At 50.5% G+C, this 21,753-nt stretch overlaps 1 protein-coding gene across 3 annotated transcripts in view; it reads right to left on the bottom strand.

Annotated features, from left to right (window-relative positions):
• LOC138822175 (RING finger and transmembrane domain-containing protein 2) overlaps window positions 1–21,720 on the bottom strand; it is a 39,863-nt gene extending 18,143 nt beyond the window's left edge. For all 3 annotated transcript variants that reach the window (XR_011370375.1, XM_070014734.1, XM_070014735.1), the window contains exons 1-7: window positions 21,666–21,720; window positions 19,941–20,109; window positions 19,373–19,431; window positions 14,811–15,277; window positions 12,905–12,981; window positions 11,118–11,218; window positions 8,728–8,881 (exon numbers count right to left, since the gene is read on the bottom strand). Coding sequence is in view for 2 of the 3 variants with exons in the window: in XM_070014734.1 (XP_069870835.1) it covers window positions 8,728–8,881; window positions 11,118–11,218; window positions 12,905–12,981; window positions 14,811–15,277; window positions 19,373–19,431; window positions 19,941–19,964 (882 nt within the window). In the remaining variant the exon portion in view is untranslated. The remainder of the gene's footprint in view (window positions 1–8,727; window positions 8,882–11,117; window positions 11,219–12,904; window positions 12,982–14,810; window positions 15,278–19,372; window positions 19,432–19,940; window positions 20,110–21,665) is intronic.
• Window positions 21,721–21,753: the final 33 nt, after the last annotated feature.

Here is a 21,753-nt window from a genome sequence, read left to right as displayed (position 1 = left end):
GGTTTCATGCAGGCTCAGGGGTAGCAGGGATGGGCCCCGGGCGCCATTCACTCCCCATGTCCAGTGCTGAGCTCTGATTGTGCCCAGCGCTGTGCCCCTTCATGCCTAGTTCAGGGTAGGTGGGGCTTGATCAGGTGCTGGTGGTGGTCAGCAAGGAGGGGAGATGCACCCAGAGCAGCTGAGTTGGTCCTGCTCCCAGGTATCCAGCTATTCCTAAGGAGGAGAGGCCTCGGGGTCCATGGGGAAGGAAGGCCACCCGAGCCTGGGTGCTGAGCCTGGGTGACCATGGCCAGCACACAGCTCGGCTACTCTCCTGACAGGTGACCACTGGAACTGGTAAAAGGTGTCATCTTTCAACCTGAAAATCCATTTCCAAAGGCCCTATGTTGGGGGGGGAGGAGCTGGGGAGGGGGGCTATGCAGGATAAGGAGAAAAAAAATAGCTGCTGGATTCCTAATTCCCCCCAAGGAGGCCTGATTGTCCCTCCCCCGTGCTGAGCAGTTGCCATTAAAAACAAACAGTATCATTTGGTTCAATATAAAATGAATTAAAGGAAATTAAACTGCAGGGGCCATGTGGTAGGCCTTGTCTTCCATTGTCTGGGGTCGCTTTTCATCTTCCCTAGCCAGGAACAAGGACTTGGGGGGGGGGGGGAGGTTGTGGTGGAGCAAGCAGGACTGGATAGATAAACAAAGCAACCAGGCAGGTCACCCCCCACACACACACCAGCAGGGAGGCTGGGGTAACTCCCAGGTGCTGCTGGGCCCTGTCGCTGCTGTGTCCCTTGGTGGCAGAATGTAGCCTTTGACAGTCTCCAAGGGAACAGAGTAAAGGGAAAAAAAATACAACAAAGCAAAACAACAAAAACGGATGGGCAGGCCATGGAAACAGAAGAGCGGCTGCTGGCAGCAGAGGGAGAAGGCTGTGGATCCCAGGAGGCTAGGATGAGGGTTGGGGGTGCTTTCTGACTGCTCCCCCCCATTATACAGAGCCACAGTGGCTGGCAGGGGACAGGTGGGGACATGCAGTAGGGTGCAGGGGTGAGTGAACACAGACCTTTCATCCTAGCTGCTCAGGAGGCTGAGCTCTGAGGATCAAGGTTCGAAGCCAGCCTGAGCAGAAAAATCCTCGAGACTCTTATCTCCACTTAACAACAAAAAGTAGATCTGTGGCTCAGGTGGTAGGGCCTTTACGTGAAAAAGCTGAGTGAGAGCCCAAGACCCTGAGTTCAAGCCCCAGCACCAGAAACTTAGGTTATAAGAAGACTGACAGTTTCCTTGTGAAGGAAGGAATTCTGCTCACAAATTCTCTCCCAATTTCTCACTTACCCAGGAACTACAGCCCCTGCCAGCCCCTGCAATCATATAAGTTTTTAAGTCCTTGAAATCCTTCTTCATGAAAACACATCACAGGAGTTCTCCCCCTGGAGAATCTGCCTGATCCAGGGACTCGGAGAGACATGCCCACTGCCCATGCCGGGCATGCAAAAAGCCAACAGCCAAGGAGAGAGACGCTGGGCACTATGGGAACAGTGGAGGGGAGGACCAAACATCCATCCTGAGCCTTCGTCTTTATAATGTCCACCTGGGAGACAAAGGGTTTCAAAGGGATGCTAAGAACTGAAAGCAAGGCATGGGCAATGCGTAATAGCTCGATGTATTTGAAAAAGAAATGCCCGGGAGCCCAAGAATGCTGGTGATATTCCATCCATGTCTGGATGACTAGGTTGGAGGAATGTTGGAGCATGTGCACAGGTGTTTATTGTACTCTTCCTACTGGTAAAATGGTACAAACAGAAGCTGGGTCACACTTTGCAGGGCTGGGCACTGGGTGAATAAACCTTGGCATCTTACATGGCACCTAACGAGCAAACTGAGAAGTGGAGCAAGGTGTATTAATAAAGAAGAGTGTGTGCCTTCCAGTCTTACCCAGGGAACTCTTACCCAGGGCTGGGCGCCACCCGACCCTTCCTGGCTCACAAGGTTGGGATAGGGGCTGAGTTGTGCATTTCTAACAGGTCACCAGCAGAGGTCGCCAGACCAGAGACCACTTTGGAGCATGGTGGATGCATACCAACCTCAAAACTCCAGTTGTGTCACAAAATGGTGTACTCCCCATATCGTTCATTTGTTATACACAAAAAAAACAATTCCCTATCTTGTTTATAGACATATGTCTGTACTACAGAATACCTCTAGGCTGGGCAGGAAAGAACAAGCTTTGCCTCTAGGGTAGAAGAGAAGATGAATCCCCAAATCCCACTTTAATTTCCCCAGGCCCTAAAGGAGACAAGAGTTTCCTGGAATCCTTTGCTGTTGGGCAGAGCCTCCTGATCCAGTCTCAGCCAATGAGGAACAAGGATATACTCTTGTAATATTCCCTGCTACCCCAAACTTATCAAGCAAGTGTGAATAAAGTTTTGTTGGCACAGGTGCTCTACTGCTGCTGAAACAAGCCTCCAGCCATGTTTTACAATGGTTATTTTTTGAGACGGTCTTACTTCCTGACTGGGTGTGCAAATGGACAGAGATCCTCTTTTTTTTTTTTTTTTGCTTCCTGTTGCAGCTGGATGGCTGCACACCCAGCTTTTTCCATTGACACGAAGCCCCCTCTTTCTCAGATTTCCATGTAGATAGCATTATAGGCATACTGTGCCCAACTGTGGGTTAAGAAGGGGGTCTCAACTTACAATCCTCCCTATCTCAGCCTACCAAGTAGCTAGGATTACAGATGTGAGTCACCAGTAGCCAACTTGTTATCCTGTTTCTCATCAACCCATTGGGTTGGGTTTGAACTCTGCCATCCACACACACGGTGGTCCTTAAGAAAATGCCTCAGATGGCCAGCCGCTCACTTAGTTGGGCGATATGAGTGAACAAGACTTGCAAAATGCCTGATGAACTTCTGGGACACTGTCCAGAGCCCCTGGGGACAGCAAGTGCAAAGGTCCCGAGAGAGTATAGGTGAGGAGAGGGGAGAGGGGGTATAGAAGACAGATCCACCAACCCCCAGGATGCAGGAACTGCATCGGAATGAAAGACCAGGCAGCTCAGGACTCAGGGCCAGGGTGACAGCTGGGGTTGAAGTTGAAGACCAGTGGCTGCCATCTTGAAGCTACTTGGGTGTCCAGTAAACTTTGACTTTCTCTCCGGTGACCTAGGCTCTGGAATTCCTAGCAGACCTTCCCAAGCCCAGATGATGCAGGTGGGAGGGATATTGAGGAAAGGAAGGAAATGAAGAGATTCTCAAGAGTCCCCCGCCAAGATGGCTCACTTAGCCTCACCCGTCCAAACCATCAAGTAGACCAAATACCAAAGCCCTTCTAAGATCAGCATTAGAATATTAAAATCCAGCCCACCCACTCAGCGGGTGGTGTGCAAGCCCAGCAAGAACATCTGTGCTGAGAGCCATTAAGAGCCCTGACAGATGTGCATCTTCCCCCTCCAGTCCTTCCCCAGCGGCCCATGAAAACCCATTCCTTTCTCTCTCCCAGACAAGGATGGATGAGGATGCCGAGGAGCCCTCAGACAGGCGAGGCACAGCTCTGGACCTTTCCCCAGCCTGTAATTTATCTTGAGGGGGGGGGGGTGGAGGACTATTCACATCCCTTTTTTTCTGGCTGGATTACGTGCTGACCTGGCACATTAATCTCTCCGAATAAGATAATCATCAAAAGAACGCGCTGGACGGTTGCCAGAGAGACATTAATAACTGTCACCCACACCTCCAAAGTGTTGGGAAGGGGTGTCAAGGCCCGCCTCTGCCTCCCCATCCCCAGTGCTGCCATTTAAAGATGGAAGATAAGGTCGCTCCAGCCTGGACTTGGGGATTTTGTATAGATGACATTGGGGGGCTGGGAGGGGGAACTTGTCTCCTAAGTCACCTCTGTGAAGTTCTCTAAACACACTGAGGGAGGTCACCTGGGAAAGGGGATGGCCTAGGGACTCAGAAAAGGAATCTGAATCAGGAGTCTAACTTCCTGGGTTCAATTCCTGGCATGACCACTTGATAGCTGTGTGATCTGGAGTTACTTCCTTAACCTCTCAGTGCCTGGGATTCTCCTACTGAGACTGTAAAAGGTTTCAGCCTCTTTGGAAAGCAATTTGGCCATTCCTCCAAGAATTAAATAGAATTACCATGAGAACTGTTCTCAGAGAGACACTCGAACACAAAATGGCTAGATCTGAGGATCAAGGTTCCAAACCCGTCCAGGCAGACAAACTTGAGACGCTTATCTCCAGTTAACCAGAAAAAGGTCAGAAATGGAGGTGTGGCTCAGTGGGAGAGCACCAGCTTTGAGCAAAAAAGCTAAGAAGGAGTGAAAGGCCCTGAGATCAAGCCATAGTACCAACACACACACACACACACACACACACACACACACACACACACACACACACACACAACACACACACACACAATAATACAGTTATGAGGTGCAAACAGTCCAAATGGCTACACAATAGTGGTCAGCCCACAGAATGGACTAGAAGTCACCACTGGAAGGAAGGAATGACAGGCCCATCCATGCCAGAGGATGGACAAACGTGAAGCCATTTATGCTGAGAGAAGGGAGCCAGACATAGGTTCCATAGGACTGGATGGCCACATGAGGGGCAGAAGGCTGATTGGTGGTTACCAGGGGCTGGTGGGTGGGGCCTGGGGGTGGGAGGGGATAGGGGTGGTATGTATGTGTCAAAGTGGGTGGAACCTGTAGGGACTCCACATGTCCCATTTCCTTGGAGGTGATGAAATGTTCTGGAACTCCGTGGAGGTGATGGCTGTCTAGGACTGTCAATGTGCAAAATGCCATGGAACAATATGCTTTAAAATGATTAATGGCTCATTGTATATTCTATGACTTTTACCTCAATTAAAAAAAAAAAGATAAGTGCTCTTGCCTTTCAAGGCTGATACAGAAGGAAATGAGCTAGTGGGGGAGCCAAGCCCGCAGGCAGGGCTGGCACCGCACAGGCTGATCCTGGGCACCGGGTGGTCTGTATTCTGTGCCCCGACTTACTTTGGTCTCTTCTCTGTAGAGAGGTCAGCAGCATCCAGCCCCCAGTGACGGGTGAGATTAAAGGGGTCACACAAGCCACGGGGACAGGAACTTCTGTCTGCTCTGTTCACTGAGGCATCTGTAAGGCCTTCAGCACATCTGGCCCATGGGTGGCCGGTAGCAAGTGTTTTCTTGAACACAGGACCTGGCTCCTGGCAGTTGCTCAGAAATATTCGGCTGTGGTTATTACTATTAGCTTGGCCACAGCTATTTCTGGGAGTCCTACATGCTGTTTTCTAGCACAGAGATGTGAGAACTACTTTCTTTGTTTACACATTTCTGTTTTTTGGTTTTGTTGTTGTTGTTGTTCGTCCTGAGGCTTGAACTCAGCGGGCTGAGTGCTATCCCTGAGTCTCTTTGTGCTCAAGACTTAGGGCTCTACCACTTGAGCCACATCGCCACTTCTAGCTTTTTCTGAGTAGTTTATAAGAGTCTCATGGACTTTTTTGCCCAGACTAGCTTTGAACTGTCTTCCTCAGGTCTCAGCCTCCCGGGTAGCTAGGATTACAGGTGTGAGCTACCAGCACCTGGCCACACATTTCTATTTTTATGCTAGACTTGTTTGGACATTGGCACAGAAGAGGATTGACCTGAATTGAGAATGGAATCCAAATGTTCACCCTGCTGTAGGAGGAAGTAGGAGTCATTACCACTGGCTAGACCTTCCATCCATCCACCCATCCACCCACCTATCTTCTTACCATCCACCTATCCATCCATTCATCCATCCATCTCCCATCTATCCATCTACCCATCCATCCATTCATCTTCTATCTATCCATCCACCCATCCACCCATCCACCCATCCATCCATCCATCCACTCACCCTACCCATCTCCAATTCTTCCTTCTGTCCCTCCCTCTCCAGGCTCTTTCTGCCTTCTACATTGATGGACCCTAGGCTGACCAAGGTGTGAGTGGGTTTAAGAAGCTAGGGTGGCTTGGTGCCAGTAGCTCATGCCTATAATCCTAGCTGCTCAGGAGGCTGAGATCTGAGGATCAAAGTTCCAAGCCAGCTGGGCAGCCAAGGCAGGAAAGTCTGTGAGATCCTTATCTCCAATTCACCACCACAAAAACCTGTGAGTAGAGTTGTGACTCCAATGGTAGAGCATCAACCTTGAGGGGGAAAAGCTGACAGTGCCCAGGTCCTGAATCTAAACCCCAGAAACACACACTCTCTCTCTCTCTCTCTCTCTCTCTCTCTCTCTCTCTCTCTCTCTCTCTCTCTCTCTCTCTCTCTCTCTCTCTCTCTCTCACACACACACACACACACACACACAGAGCTAGGGTGGTATGGTCTGGAATGGGTGGGTAGGGTGTGGTTAACAGACCTGGATAGAAAGCTGCTGAGATGATACTCCTGTGCTCATACTCCTCATTGTTTCTGCTGGGCAGAAACATGGCCCCACAGGTCAGTGCTAACCTCAGGAACTGGGAACATACCCCACACCAGGCTAAAGAGGACTTTGCCAGCAAAGGGGAGAGAACCCAGAATCATCCAGGAGGCCTAATATCCTCTCAGCCTCCATCAAAGTGAAAGGCCGGAGAGCCAGAGTCAGAGAAGGAGGAGCAAGGCCAGAAGCAGGGTGAGAGAGCGGAGGACACAGGACGCAGCCTGCTGCCGCATCTGCAGGTGGAGGACGGAGCACAGTGCTGCAATACCCAACCTGAATTCCGTGGAACCCCTGTGTGACTTCCCACCTCTAGAACTATAAGAAAATCAATCCCTCTGGCTTTAAACCACTGAGGTTTGTCATCATTGGTCACGGGCAACCACAGGAGTCAAATTCAGCAGAGGAATCAATAGCGGGTCTCCCTTCTCATTCTCTTCCCACGGGCTGGAGACCACCAGGCAGCATGGAGCCCACTGATGAAATCTCTCACAGGCCAGTAAGGGGGAGGAAGGCGGGTAGAAGGATGGGCAAGGTGGGGACCTCCAGTGGTGAAGCTGTTGCCCCCATAGTATAGATGCAGCAGCCGAGGCTCAGACAGGCTAGATCGCTCATCCAAGGCTAGGAAGCGGGTCAGCGCCTACTAGGCAGGATTAAATAGTGTCCATACTGGCTGAGCATCCCTATTCCAAACTCCTGAATGCTCTGCCAGGAAGACACAGCAGGGGGGGGGGTGGGGAAGAGGGGAGGTAAGGAGTCCATACCCGACCCAACCTCAAACAACCAGCACAATTGGAAAGCAGGTGTGCCCATATCTCTATTTTGAGTCACCTTCAGGCCATGAGTATGAGGTGCATATCAAACACGAATCAATGAGTTCTGTGTTTAGACTTGGGTCTCAGCCTTCCTACAGTCTCATCATGTATGTATAAATATTCCAGACTCTGATACTCTTCTGGCCCATGCATTTTGGATCAGGGATACTCAACTTGTGCTATGAGAGTCACCCACTGTGGATGCTGTCTAGTTCCTACAAGGTTAGTAGTCTCACAGAAAGAGGGATTACTCCCATCTGTTGCCAGATGAGGGGAGATTTTGTTTGTCCATACACAGCCAGAAGGGAAATCTAGCTGAGATGGGAATGAGGGTAAAGCTTTGCCTTTAGGCTGTGGTTTCATCTAAGAAAGCCTCAACATTTTAAGATTTTTGAGCCAGGTGCTGGTGACTCATGCCTGCCATCCTAGCTATTCAGGAGGCTGAGATCTGAGGATCCCAGTTGAAAGCCAGCCTGGGCAAGGAAGGCCGAGAGACTCTTATCTCCAATTAACTACCTGAAAACAGGAAGCAGAGCTATGTCTGAAAGTGCTAGCCTTGAGCAAGAATGCTTGGGGACAATGCCCAGGCCCTGTGTTCAAGCCCCAGGACTACCACCATCACCACCACCACCAACAAACATTTGCCTCAGTCAGATCAGATCAAAGCACATAGGGAGGGGAGAAACCATTCCAGAGATGACCCTGGCTGATAGGCTGGGTCAGCTGCCACTCGAAACTGATGGTCAATTCCAACCTGCAATTTTGTCAAGCAAAGCCTGGGACAAAGGCTGAGATTTCTGGACTTGAAAGACAGCTGGTTTAGTTTGTTTGTTTGTTTTGTGCGATGGAATGTAGGGGTCTTTACAAGTCCTCTAGTCCATCCACCTCTATCCAGGTTCCAGTCACGTTACTGCACAGGGGCACAGATGATCGTTATTCCAACCATATTCCCATAACTCCCCAAGATCTCTTTATCCCAACATACTTCCATACTGTACACTGCAAAGCATGTCCGCTACCACTTCTCCTCCTGTGACCATGGCAGACAGCACTAGTCCATCACAGAGTCCTTTCCTGATGGGTCTCAAGACCCTTTTTACAAGATGAGTTCCTAGAAACCACTGAAAGTCAAAAGCTATGATGGCTACCGTTTCCTATAAGAAGCAGGATGCAGGACATGCCACCTGCTTTTCTCCTCCCCCAGGTGACACTGAGATTAAAAACCCCATCCAGGGAGGCTTTTGGATGGGGTAACTTAGGAAATGTATCCAGAGGGTAAAGGTGTGAGCAGAGGTGGCAAAGATAAATTGCCAAGCAAGGGATAAGAGAGGTGACCGGTGCTTGTGGCCGGGCCTCTGCTCTTGCTCATTCTTTCCTCCTCTAGAAGGCGCGCAGACTCCTCCCCCTCCCCACCTCCCACCCCCAAACCACTGCACAACTGATGTGCTGGAGCTTGTCCTACCCTAGACTTGATGGCCAGGATGATCTTGGGTAGGGCCACCACGAGGCACTTCAGGGCGATGGTGAGGTACTTGAGCACAAAGTCCGCGATCCCCACGATCCACAGCAGGTCGAAGAAGTCCAGGGTCTCCAGGTTGGGCTTCAGGAAGATGAGGCTGGGGGGGGGGAATAGGGGGAGGGGAGTCAAATGGCTCACTTAGATCAGGGCCCCCAGGTGAGGAGTTATTTCCATAGGGTCTTCTGCTAGACGGGGCGGGGGAGGAGGGGTGCTCGAAGGACCTCCATGAGACTGGAGATGAAGTGGAGACTCCCACTGGACAGTGGAAATGAAGCTACCAGCAACTCCACCCTGTCCTGCAAAGACAGGCAGGGAAGTGCAAGGGAATGTGTACAAAGTCCCACAGGTATGAAGGGAGGAGGGTGGATGCAAACTCAGGCTCCCAGAGTGCAATGCGCCCTGTCCATCAATCCCTGCTGAGCTGCAAGTCTGTGACACCTGGCCGTCACAGGGAGAGTGGAAGGAAGCCCACACTCAACCTGTTTTCCTACACACTGAGCAGTAGGTTCATTTCCATCTGAAGTACTCCGTGCTTTCACGGTCTGATATATTTTATTATTGGTTTTGCTTCTCGGGTGGCAACACCGCCAATAATTATAGTGATTAATCCTATAATAATACTCATTATGATACTACGATACGGTAAACGTGGGCTGGTTTCCCCAGTGTTTTCACGTATATTGTGACAATTAGCTTAACCTGTCCAGGTGGATAGGTAAGAATGAAGCTCGGCGTTGGTTGTACCAGTGTGGTGCCAAGGGTGTGAAGCCAGCCAGTGCCATCAGGAAGGGACTCTGAATGGATGATCAAGCTTCACATCCCCGGGAGATCAAGGTCATGGTTAATGGCTGCTTCCGTGTCTGAGTCACCTTAGGAAGGTGCAATGGTTTAGATGTGGCTTTGTCTGTCACTCTTGGGTTCCTGAATTAGAAGCTTGCTCCTCCTCCCTGTGGTGCTGAGGGGGGCAGGGCTTAGTGGGAAGTTATTTGCCCCTTCTCTCTCCTACCTCACCATGTGATCTCTCTCTTCTTCATGCTTCTCTTCCATGATGCCATCTGCAATACACGCCTCACTAGAACTAGGCCAAGACCAGTGCCATGTTCTTGACTCTCTAGAACTGGGAGCTAGACAAACCCTTTTATCTTCCTAAAATACCAAGCCTCAGGTATTTCATTACGGTGTCAGGAAAACAGTCAGACAGATCCAAATCAGACTTCTTGAAGTCTGATTCTAGAGCTGTGAAGTGGGGCTAACACTGCCCTGCTGGTCCCCAGGAGGGCAAAGTAAGATAAAAGCTGTTGGCATCGCCCACAGACCCACTGTGTACTAATGGCCTGAGAGAGGGGCAGAGCTCAGCTTGGTTGCATTTTTTTCACGTTGTTGGGTGTTCTCTCTCTCTCTCTCTCTCTCTCTCTCTCTCTCTCTCTCTCTCTCTCTCTCTCTCTCCCTCTCTCTCTTTCACACACACACACACACACACACACACACACACACACACACACACACACACTCTGTCTCTATCTCTGTCTGTCTCTGTCTCCCTCCCTCCCCCCCCCCCCCCCGTCTCTATGCTGCCAATTTGAGTCAGCCCTGGTTTGCTGAGGGCACTGAGGTCTGAGCCTGGGAATATGATCATACCCAGAAAATGGCACGAGCGGGAAATTCATCCAAACTGCTGAGAAACTCCACCTCTTATGCCCTCTACCACGACCTTGATGTCTGGACCATACGACTAATGTAGGGTGTGAGGTGTGTTGATGCTGTGGGCCAGCTCCCAAGACTGCTTTTATGGGGTAGCTGCAGAAAGCATCAGAACTACCGACTCCCCAAGTCCGCTGTCAAAACAGGCGGACGTGATCTGAAAACCTGTCTCAAGATTTTTCTTCTTTCTTTCTTTCTTTCCTTTTTTTTCTTTCTTTCCTTCTTTCCTTCTTTCTTTCTTCCTTCCTTCCTTTCTTCCTTCCTTCTTTCCTTCCTTCCCCCCCTCTCTTTCCTCCCTCCTTCCTTCCTTAATTCCTTCCTCAAAAAAAGCCTCAAAATCTAAAACACTTCCCTGGTCCACTGCTTTTTGGATAGGGGCTGTCAGCTGTAGACTCTTGGGCCCAGCGTCAATGACACCTATTTTCCAGTTTTCTTCAATGTAACGATTAGTCATGCATGCTTAGATAGGTGGCTTGCCCTGTGTTTCTCCTAGAGAGGGCTGTTGTAGGCATGTGGGTAGTAGCAGGAGGGTGGAATGGGAAGGTTACAACAGGACACTGCTGGTGCCTGGTCCTTGATAGATACCCTGTGTACCCCAAGTTGAACCAGCACCCCGTTCTGCCATTGCTCACCTATTGTAGAGCTGTTGGGAGCTGAACGTGTAGAGCACGTACAGAGTGTTTCCTGCCAGAAAGGCCACGATCCACAGGATGACCAGCACAGACCTCTTCTCCTGGAGGCAAAGCAAGAGAAACATGAGACGCTCAAGGGATCTATGCTGGAACATTCTAGAATGTTCTGGAAACTTCACTGTCTCAGTTTTAGAGGAAGCAAGGCAGATGGTGAAGAGGAAGACACTGGCATCTTCTCATTCCTGTGGAACCTAAGGAGTGGGTGCTGTCACAAAGATACCCCCTACCCCACCCCACTCCTGCCCCTTCTGGTTTGGAAAACCATCTAGAAAGGTAGAGAATTTGTGGTTTGGTGCTAGATGTCCTGGCTTTATATTCTTGATATGCACCTGACACAAGCTGGTAAATCTGTTTGCATTTCCCTTCCCTCATTTGTAAAATGGGTATGTTGTATATCTCTGTGTAGACATAGTGGACACATAATGCTTTGAAGAGCACCTGACACTTGCTAAGTAAGTGTCAGCTTCAACTACTCCTGTCTTCTCTGCACTTCTGGCTTTTTTGGTAGTTAATTGGAGATAAGAGTGTCACAGACTTTCCTGTCCAGGGTTGGCTTCAAAGTATGTTCCTCAGATCTCAGCCTCCTGAGTAGCTAGGATGACAGGTGTGGGCCACTGGTGCCCGCTCTTTTTTTGTTGTTCTTCTCCTCAGCAATCCTGGGATTATTTTCCTGGTCCCCTGCTCAATGCTGGGCCACCCAGCCAGGATTAGAGTCCAATGTAATACATGGCTGAGAAAGCCCTGGGTGGGGATGGCCTGCATCCCATTCTCCAGCTCCGATCCTGTTGAATATGGAAACCTCAGCTTGCTGCTTTTCAGCAGCTTCTGGGCCCAAGAGCCATCCTGGGAGATGGCCCAGGCAGGTGCAGACAGGGTGTGTTCCTGTCTGGGTGCAGGGGCGGGGGACACAGGGCAGGATTGGCAGACCCCTCTGCCATCCATTTTCCATAGCGCGGCCTCTTCCTGGACAGGGCTGGGTGCATTGCAGGAACAGGATGAGGTCATAATTTTCTCAGGAAAACATCCCTGAGGTTTCAGGAAGTGCTCCAGACCCTGTCTCAGACGCAGCCTGGCACTGCTGCTAGGAGGTTTCCAGACAGTAGACGAAACCCTATGTATCTCCATCGCCCATTATTCCAGGAGGCCAATGACTGCAGGAACCCTCTCCAACCAACAACTTCATTCACGCGGCAGCCCTTCACACCATACATAATAGACCCCACTTTGATTCCTCACAAATCCAAACCAAAAGTGAGACTGATAGAATGAGGCCAAGTGTGGTGGTACACACCTCTAATCCCAGCTAGGTGTAGGGGTGGAGATAGGAGGATCACAGTTCCAGGCCAGCCCAGGAAAAAAGTAATAAGACCTTATTTCAAAAACAGATCGGAGGGCTGGGAAGGTGGCTCAGTGGTAGAGTGCTTGCCTAGCATGCATGAAGCCCTGGGTTCGATTCCTTAGTACCACATAAACAGGAAAAGCCGGAAGTGGTGCTGTGGCTCAAGTGGTAGAGTGCTTGCCTTTAGCACAGTCCTTAAGGACAGTACTCAGGCCCTGAGTTCAAGCCTCAGGCCTGGAAAAAAAATGAAAAAAAAAAAAAAAGACAAGGAAGCTGGTCCTCCCTGGAGGCCCCAGATGGAGCATGGCCATGGCAGGCACCCTGATCTTTGTCTGGAGACCCCCTTCAGGCTGGGAAGTAATAAACAGTTAAGTGTGGAGTGACTCACCTTCAGAGAGACCTGCTCCCGGAGCGTGGAGTTGGCATAGGCGAAGGTGCTGGCCATCCCAATGCACACAGCGATGCCTGCGGGCAGAAGAGGCCCCCAGGGCCCATCAGACACCCTCGGGTGCCCTCAGAGTGGGAGGGGAGGGAAGCATCCCAGGTCTGCAGGGTCTGGGGCCTTGTGAGCCATTTAGACCCAGGGACAGGATTTAGGGTCCCTGTAGAGATATTTCATAACACCAGGTAAAGAGCATGCACTGTACAGTTGGGCAAGACCAGACTTTGAGTCCTGGCTCTGCCACCTCTACAGCGTGAGCCTGGGCACATCGCCGCACCTCTCTGGGCCTCTTCCCTCTTCTATGAAGGGATGGAATCATAACAGCACTTATCTTGAATGCACAGTGGAAAGTAATCACTAGCATTTAGGATGGCTGAGATTACAGGTATGCACCACCATGCCCAGCCAGATCCTTCTTGTGCCTTTGTGGTCTGTGTGGCCATAGAAGGTAGAGGCATGCCAGGGATTTTTCTAGGTCTACTCCAGAAAGGTCTATCTGCAAATGTTTCAGAACTAGTAACCCCATGGTCCTTTTTCCTGCTTTCTTCTTTGGTTTAAAAAAAACAAAAAACAAAAAAAAAACAATGGGCTGGGAAGGTGGCTCAGTGGTAGAGCACTTGCCTTGCATGCATGAGGCCCTAGGTTCGATTCCTCAGCACCACATAAGCAGAATAAAAAGCCAGAAGTGGCGCTGTGGCTCAAGTGGTAGAGTGCTAGCCTTGAGCGGAAGAGCTAAGAGTTCAGGCCCCACGACTGGACCCCCCCAAAAAATAAAAAAAAAGCAAGAAAAAAAACAAAAAAAAGTATAAAAATAAAAAAACTGGAGCTGGTGACTCACACCTGCCATGCTAGTTACTCAGAGGCTGAGATCTGAGGCTCACAGTTTGAAGCCAGCCCGGGCAGGAAAGTCCAGGAGACTTATCCCCAATAAACCATCAGAAGACTGGAAATGGAGCTGTGGCTCAAATAGTAGAGCACTAGCCTTGAGCACAAAAACCCAAGGACAGCGACCAGGCCATGGGTTCAAGACCCTCGACTGACCAAAAATTAAAAAAAAATCAATATACTAAAACTAACAGTGCACACTTGAACTGACACTTTGCTGTTTCAGACACTGACCTAGATGTACATGAGCTCACGTTTAACCTCGCTGTGATCCATGACAAACAACTGAGCCTTCATCTGCATGGAGGGCCAGTTCTAGAACCCCCTTTGGATACTAAAACACTGCAGCTGGATGCCCAAGCCCCAGATGAAGGTCCTGGATATCAGATGGGTGGTATTTGCATGGATCCTACACACACTTGGCCTTCAATCAATTGCTGAGTTATGCAAATGTTATGCAAATCATCATTACTACACTGTGGAGAAAGCAACGAAAGCAAACAAGAGTCTGTGCATCCTTAGAACTGTAGTATTTTTTTTTCATACTGTCTTTTCCCCCAGTGGCGAGTTCGATTTACAAAGGCTGAAACCTGCAGGTAAGGCGGGCTGACTCGTGCGCTATCTGAACCCCCGATTTGCAGGTGCTGGCACATGAGTCTAGAGCGAGGACAGCCTGCAGCCAGCCAGCATCCCTCAGCTAGGAAGGGCAGAGGGGCTCAATCCCAGCCTAGCAGCTGGAGCTCCTCCCCAGCCCACCTTCCAGATTGGATGGACAAGAATGCAAGGGACCAGAGAAGCAAAGTCACTTGCCCCAAGTCACACAGCTCCTGGTGCAGAGATTCAACAGGGAATCACCTAGGATCCCACAGCCTTGGGTATTTTGCAAGTGACCTTCCGGGGAGGCCTGTGGGAGGAGACGCTCCCCCTTCCCCTACTGCACCCCCCCCCCAATGTCCCAGGGACTCACCGAGCTTATGCTGGAAACACAGCTTGGCCAGCAGGATGAGGATGAAGGGCAGGCCCTTCTGCAGCCAGCACACCATGGCCTTCAGCTCGGATAGCGCCGGGGCGGGCGTGCCGGGCTGCTCGTCGGCCCCCTCGTCCCCGTGTCCGCGGGGGTCCCCCACGCGCTGCAGCAGGGAGCTGCGGTGGCCGTGGTGGAAGTGGAGGGGCTGGCGGTGGTGGTAGGGGCCGCCCTCCCCTGCGCGGCCACCCCCGTCCTCCCGCTCCCGGGGCGCGGGCATCGGGATGAACACGTCCCCGCCACCTGTGGCCGAGCCCAGCACCAGGCCGGCCGGGAAGGGACCGGCGGGGAGGCCACCACCGGCCAGGCCGGAGAAGAGAGCAGGAGGGGAGGCCGGCTCTGCCTTCAGGCCCTCGAACACACCTCCCTCATCCACGCTGGCCTCGGGGCTGAGCGGCTGGCTGCGGCCTCTGTGGGAGACAAGGCCGCAGGGTTGGGGTTGGTGGGGGGAGGCAGGGGCTTCGACACTGGACAAGGTCATCCCCAGCCTCCACGGGACAGGGGGATCGGAAAGGACAACTGGACACATGTGTCTGGCATGGGAGGGCCTTGCCAAGACAGCCCGTTCACCACCAGGCCTTCATCACCCTTCACCCAGCTTGTGAGACTGTTCAGGTAACAGAGAATGGGTGAACGGCCAGGCGCTGGTGGCTGGCGTCTGCAATCTTAGCTAACTCAGGAACTGAGATCCAGAGGATCATAGCTCCAAGCCAACCAGGGCAGAGAAGGCCAAGAGACTTGCTTCCACGCTACACCCGCCCCAGGATGCCATCCACTTGGCACCCAGAACATGCTCACTAGATGCTGTCTGAAAGAAGGAAAAAATGGCTACGTTAATGCTCTGATAAGGACTGCAACTGGCAAGCAGGAATGGTTTCATCTGGTATTTTCCAAACTTGTTTGACCACAGAATTCTCTTCCTTCCCTCCCTCCTTCTCTCCCTCCCTCCCTCCCTCCCTCCCTCCCTCTTTCTTTTTGCCATGCCTGGGCACTATCCCTGAGGTTTTTCTGTTCAAGGCTAGTGCTGTATCACTTTGAGCCACAGCACCACTTCTGATTTGCTAGTGGTTCATTGGAGAAAATAGTCTTATGGACTTTCCTGCCAGGGCTGGCTTCGAACCACAATCCTCAGCTCTCAGCCTCCTGAACAGCCAGGATTACAGGCGTGAGCCACCAGTGTGCAGTGGCGCAGAGAGGGAAGACCCTCTCAACACAGCAAGGGGACATAACTGCTCTGAAGAACCCCAGGGTTGGTTTCCCACTGGGCCTCAGAGTGTGTGATCATAAACCTGGTGAATGTGGATGGGACCCTGGCTTCCCTGTCCCCGCACTGAGCCCCACCTCTGCTAACTGCAAAAGCCTAGGATATGTGTGGTCTTCCTCCCTGGGGTTCTGGGGTTACTGACTGATCACAGCAAAGGTATTGACAATAGATACCAGGGCTAGGAGCTTCCAGGGCCCTTGGCTTTTTCTGTCCTGGGGGCAGGGGCCTAAGCTGGAAAGCAGAAGTCCTGCCCATGCAGTCCACATGCACAACCCCCACCTCCCCACGGAACCCTGGAAAGCCACCTACCCCCTCCCCCCCCCCCCATCAGGAGTACACTAGTTCATAGTACCAAGTTCATAGGCCTCTGAGGAAATCCAGTGTGACTAGGGAAAATCCAACCCACCAATGGCTTTTTATAGCTGTCCCTGAGAGTTTCCCATACATACACAGCGGGACTTTAGCCTAAATAAGGAGTATTCCTTGGAGGTGGGGGTGGGGGTGGGCAGAGGCCGTACTTCCCATTTAACCACTTCAGGGCTACAGCGGACGCAGCCCAGAGAAAAGGCAGCTAAAATGTGCTGTGTAAATGGACAGCTTTGGTGTGATGAATGAATGGGTGCTCAAATCTCTGCTTTGCCACTGCCTGTCTGTGTGACTTTGGGTAAGTGACTTCCCCTCTCTGAACTGTTTGTCATTTGTAAAATGGGGTTAAAAACAGTCCTGATCTCAGCCTGGTGCCTCGGTAGCTCAGGCCTGTAATCCTAGCTATTCAGGAGGCTAAAATCCAAGGATGGCAATTAACTACCAAAAAGCTGGAAATGGCATTGTGGCTGAAAGTGGTAGAGCGCTAGTTTTGAGCACAAAGGCTCAGGAACGGTGCCCAGGCCCTGAGATCAAGCCCGAGGATGGGGGAGGGGAGGAGGGGGGATAAAAAGCATGGTGCTGCATTTGGTGAGGGCTTCTTGTTGAGTCGTAACATGGCAAACGGTATCCCATGGCAAGATAAAGCACGTGCTAGCTTGTTTCTCTTCTTATAAAGCCACTAATACTACCAGCTTCCACCTCCCCACCTCATCTGACCCTAACTACCTCCCAACACCAATAACACGTGACTTTGGGATGCAGTTCCCCACAGAGAATGCTGGAGCCACACACACCTAAACAGAGGGAAGTGGCTGGGCTTCTGACCAATGCTCATAGGTGCCACTAATGGGTCTGTACCCAGCCCGACAGCTGCTGGACACCCTGAACAGGAGGTGTGGGGGACACACATGCACTGTGGAAGAGGTTCTGGGGTGGGAGATATGCAGGACCCCAGGGTTTAAATACATAGAGACAAAACCTAGCTCCTGACTGCTTCACTGCAGCTCTCTAAATTCTATGTTTGTCTATTTGGCATCCATCCATCCATCCATCCATTCATCCATCATGGGGCTAAATGTGTACCCAAACTTGTCTAACCACTCACCACACAATCCAGGGTTTATTATTATTATTATTATTTTAATTTCTGTCAGTCTTGGGGCTTGAATTTAGGGCCTGAACACTGTCCCTGAGCTCTTTTGCTCAAGGCTAGTGCTGTACCACTTTGAGCCACAGCGCCACTTCTGGTTTTTGAGTGGTTAATTGGTCTTTTCTGCCCAGGCTAGCTTTGAATCTTGATCCTCAAATCTCAGCCTCCTAGGTAGCTAGGATTACAGGGATGGGCCACTGCCTGGCTTATTATTTTTAAATTATTTTATTTACGTGGTACTGAGGAATTGAACCCAGGGTTTCATGCATGTTAGGCAAGCACTCTGCCACTAAGCCACCTTCTCAGCCCAACCCAGGGTTTTATGTAACCCCTACATAAGCATCACACAAGTAGCCAATGTCTCCTGGGCCTTCAATCTCCCAGGGCTAGGAACCAACAGCTAGGGATGACTCAGAGAGCTTAACTGGCATTGTTCAAACCAGCCAATCCTCAGCTACTTCCTGCCTGGTCTTTCCTGGTCTTTCCATGAAAGATGGTGGTCTAGGTTCTCCTCCCTTCTTTCTCCAAGTGGCTCTGTGCTGGGTGATGCCACACTCCTCTTGCCACATGGACACAGCAAGAAAATAGTCTACAAACCAAGAACATGGTTAAGGGCATGGCTCAAGTGGTGGAACGCCTGGCTTAGCAAGTGTAAAGCTCTGAGTTCAAATCCCAGTATCACTGAATCATAACAATAAAAATCAGAAAGAGCTCTGGCTAGACACTGAATCTGCGAGGATCTTGACCTTGGATTTTCCATCCTCCAGAATGGCAAGAAATAAATGTTCATTAGGTCAATGAACATTTATGGCATTTTTGTTATAGCAGCAAACACAGACTAAGACATGCCTGTAAATTAAAATCCCACAGGCTGGTCCTGGGGCTTGAACTCAGGGCCTGGGCACTGTCCCTGAGCTCAAGGCTAGCACTTTGCTCAAGGCTAGCGCTCTACCACTTGAGCCACAGTGCTACTTCTGGCTTTTTCTGAGTAGTTTATTGGAGATAAGAGTCTCATGGACTCTTCTGCTTAGGTTGGTTTCAAACTGCAATCCTCAGATTTCAGCCTTCTGAGTAGCTAGGATTACAGGCGTGAGCCATTGGTTCTTGATATAATGAGTCAGGATGATCACCCAGCCCAGGAGGCTTGAGGACAATGTATACAAGCACTAGCTGGCTACTCCATGCATGCTGAGCATTTCATTCCAGGCCTACACTTTGTGCTATGGGTAGGCTGTACTCTGAGTGCCCTGCCCATCAGTAAAGGCTCTTTCCCTGGGTGGTGGTATTGGGAGGTGCCATGGGCCTTTAAGAGGCGGGACCTAATGGGACATCCTTAGGTCTTTAGGGACACACCCTCCAGTCTTTCCTCTTTCTTTCTGCCCGGTTTTGAGATGCAATCACTTCTTTCCAAACATGCATCTGCCATTGTCATCCACGTCAGAAGAGGATACTGCTGCTGAGCCTGTGCTATGCCTTTCAGACTCTTGGCCTTCCCAACTTTGAGCTAAGTGAACCTTCTCTCTCTATAAAGTCAGCAGCCTCCGGTATTCTTTTGTAGGAACACAAAGCTGACTAATACACTCTACAGATTATACAGTCTCTAACTGGATCTTAGTGATCCCAACCATGTAATGGAGAGGCAGGTATTTGTGGAGTACAGTTTGGGGCTGCCCTTCACCACCCAGAGTCCTGGGCTCTCAGCTGACCACATGGAGAGACGCCTACCTTTCAGGAGGGATGCTGTCCGTGTTGCTACTGTGCCGTCTCTGCATTTTCCTCAACACCTGAAAGCCAACACATGCCTGAGTCACATCTCCCAACACTCCCACTGCCTGTCACGTTACCACAGCAACCCCAAACAAGTACCGCACCTGCCTTACATCCCTAGTGATTGGTGACATTTCCAAACCATGGTTCTATTTCTTCTGCCACTTAATCCTCAATTCTCTCATTCAGAAAGAGTTGTCACTCCCTTTCATAGATCATGATACTGGGTCCAGAGGTGGATGAGGGCCTCGTGAAGAAGGCCCAGGCAATGAACTAGGGAGCAGGGAGGTGCTGGGTGTGAGGCAATGTGCAGCAGCCTAGTAATTAGGAGAGACAGAGTCTGGACAGATGCTATTGCTCACTTGCTGTGTGTCCCTGGACAAGTCAGCAACCTCTCTGTGGCATCCACTTCCTCCATGTGTTCCATGAAAGGGAGTGCAGGGGTGAAGCCCAAAGTTTGCTTTCTCCATCTCTCAGATTCAATCACGTGAGAATGAAGGTGTGAGTTCTCATGGAGACACATTACCTGGTTCACTGTTAGGAGCCACATGGGTTTCAGCACTCCATGTTGCTGATACCTCAAGCAGACATGACATTCAGGGCTCTACTGGATCCCAAAGAGAGCAGGCCTTCCAGCCTCTTCCTCGGTGCAGGGAGCTTACCAGAGACCCCAAGCTCTGTGTGGTACAGACCACCTGGGTAAATAGAGCACGGCATGTCAAGAATCTCATTAATACATCCGAAGAATCATTGTAATTACAAACAGATCATTCCATCTGCTCAACGTCTCTGGGTGGCCTTTTAGTGATCCTTCTTAGATGCTCTTATGAAGGATTATGATCTTAATGGATTTCGTTCTATTACCAAACTAAGAATCCTAACTGGGGAATATGGAAAATATGTTTTAGACTTTCCAATGGCTCCCCACGGAAACCAGAGTAAAACCCAAACTCTGTCCACAGCCCACAGCTTCTGCCTGATGGTGCATCACCCACTTTACCCTCATTTTCATCCACTCTCCTTCTATGACTCCCCTCCAGCCACACTGGCCTCTCTTCTTCTTTAACATATCAGTATGTCTCTGCCTCAGGACCTTTGCATTTGTTGTTCCTGCTCCCTGTAATGTTTTTTCCCTTCTGAGTCAGGTCAAATGTTACCTCCTCCTAGAGGCCTTTTTCCCCCTCAAGCTCTTGATGTCTTCTCCTATAGCCCTTTTTTTATTCCTTCACAACACTTATGGTTTATTTGCAAGTCTGCTTATTTATTTGTGACCTACCCTACCACTGAATACAAATGACAAATTAAAAACAAGGATTCTGTCTATCCAGTTCCTCCATGTCTGAGCATCCAGAACCTTGCCTTGCACAGACAGCAAGTATTCAAGGATTCAATAAGGAAACACATCTATGCATCTCCCAGTTTCCTTTCCCTAGATCTCTTGTTCTCTCCCCCAGAAAGAAATAAAGGCCATATATTTCTTGTGAATGGGTCTGGCCACCTGGAATATTTTCTGTACAGGACCACCAATGTTATCTGGTAGTTCAAGACACCACGACTGACCATTGAACAGCTTATTAATCCTGACTAGTCTTAGGGCCATCGAATGGAGACAACTTGCCAGCTGAGAGTCTTTTCTCTTCCAGAAAATTAGCTAAGAAATGAGTCTGAGGCATTGTCTTCATCATTAGGCAAGTGGGTGGTGTGTGTGAGTGTGTCTCATCCCCTTCAAACCTATTGCCTGGATATTTTTCAAAGAACTCACAATCTGGTTTAATAATCCCTCTCTCCACCGTCCCCATCATTTACAATTCTTTGGGGGAAACAAAATGCAGGATCCTGACATTTCCATCCACAAACCGGACACAATGACCTGAATCAAATGCCCACGACTCTGTCGCAGGCCCTGCATTATTCTTCCAATACAAAATTCTGGGATATATACATAATATAGATATAACATATTATCTATACAATGCAGAATGTATCTGGATAATTGCATGGGCCGTCTTTCAACCCTAGTCTCCCCACGGAGGACCACAGGGAGACCCGTGGTCCGGGGTCCCCGGGCCGCTACGTGATGGCAGCGCAAAGCCCGCGGGGAGCATCTCCCGCAGACAGGTGCACTTGGGATCCGACGCCGCGAGCGCTTCCCGTCCGTGCAACCAGCGCAACATGCAAAACGCCTTAGAACGGCCACGACAGGACCCTAAGAGGGGCCACACCGAGGGGGAATACCGCGTTCTCATTTTACCTGCCGGGACAATCCAGCAATCACAGCCGCATCATTCACCTCCGGCCTAGCCAATCACCGGCCGGGCCGCGACAGCATGTGACTCTCG

Source organism: Dipodomys merriami, unplaced genomic scaffold (genome assembly GCF_024711535.1).
Source record: "Dipodomys merriami isolate MVZ:Mamm:240054 unplaced genomic scaffold, mDipMer1.0.p SCAF_995, whole genome shotgun sequence".
In the NCBI taxonomy this organism is placed as follows: Eukaryota; Metazoa; Chordata; class Mammalia; order Rodentia; family Heteromyidae; genus Dipodomys; species Dipodomys merriami.
The sequence above is the reverse complement of the archived record's forward strand: the minus strand, read 5'-3'. Positions and strand labels throughout refer to the sequence as shown.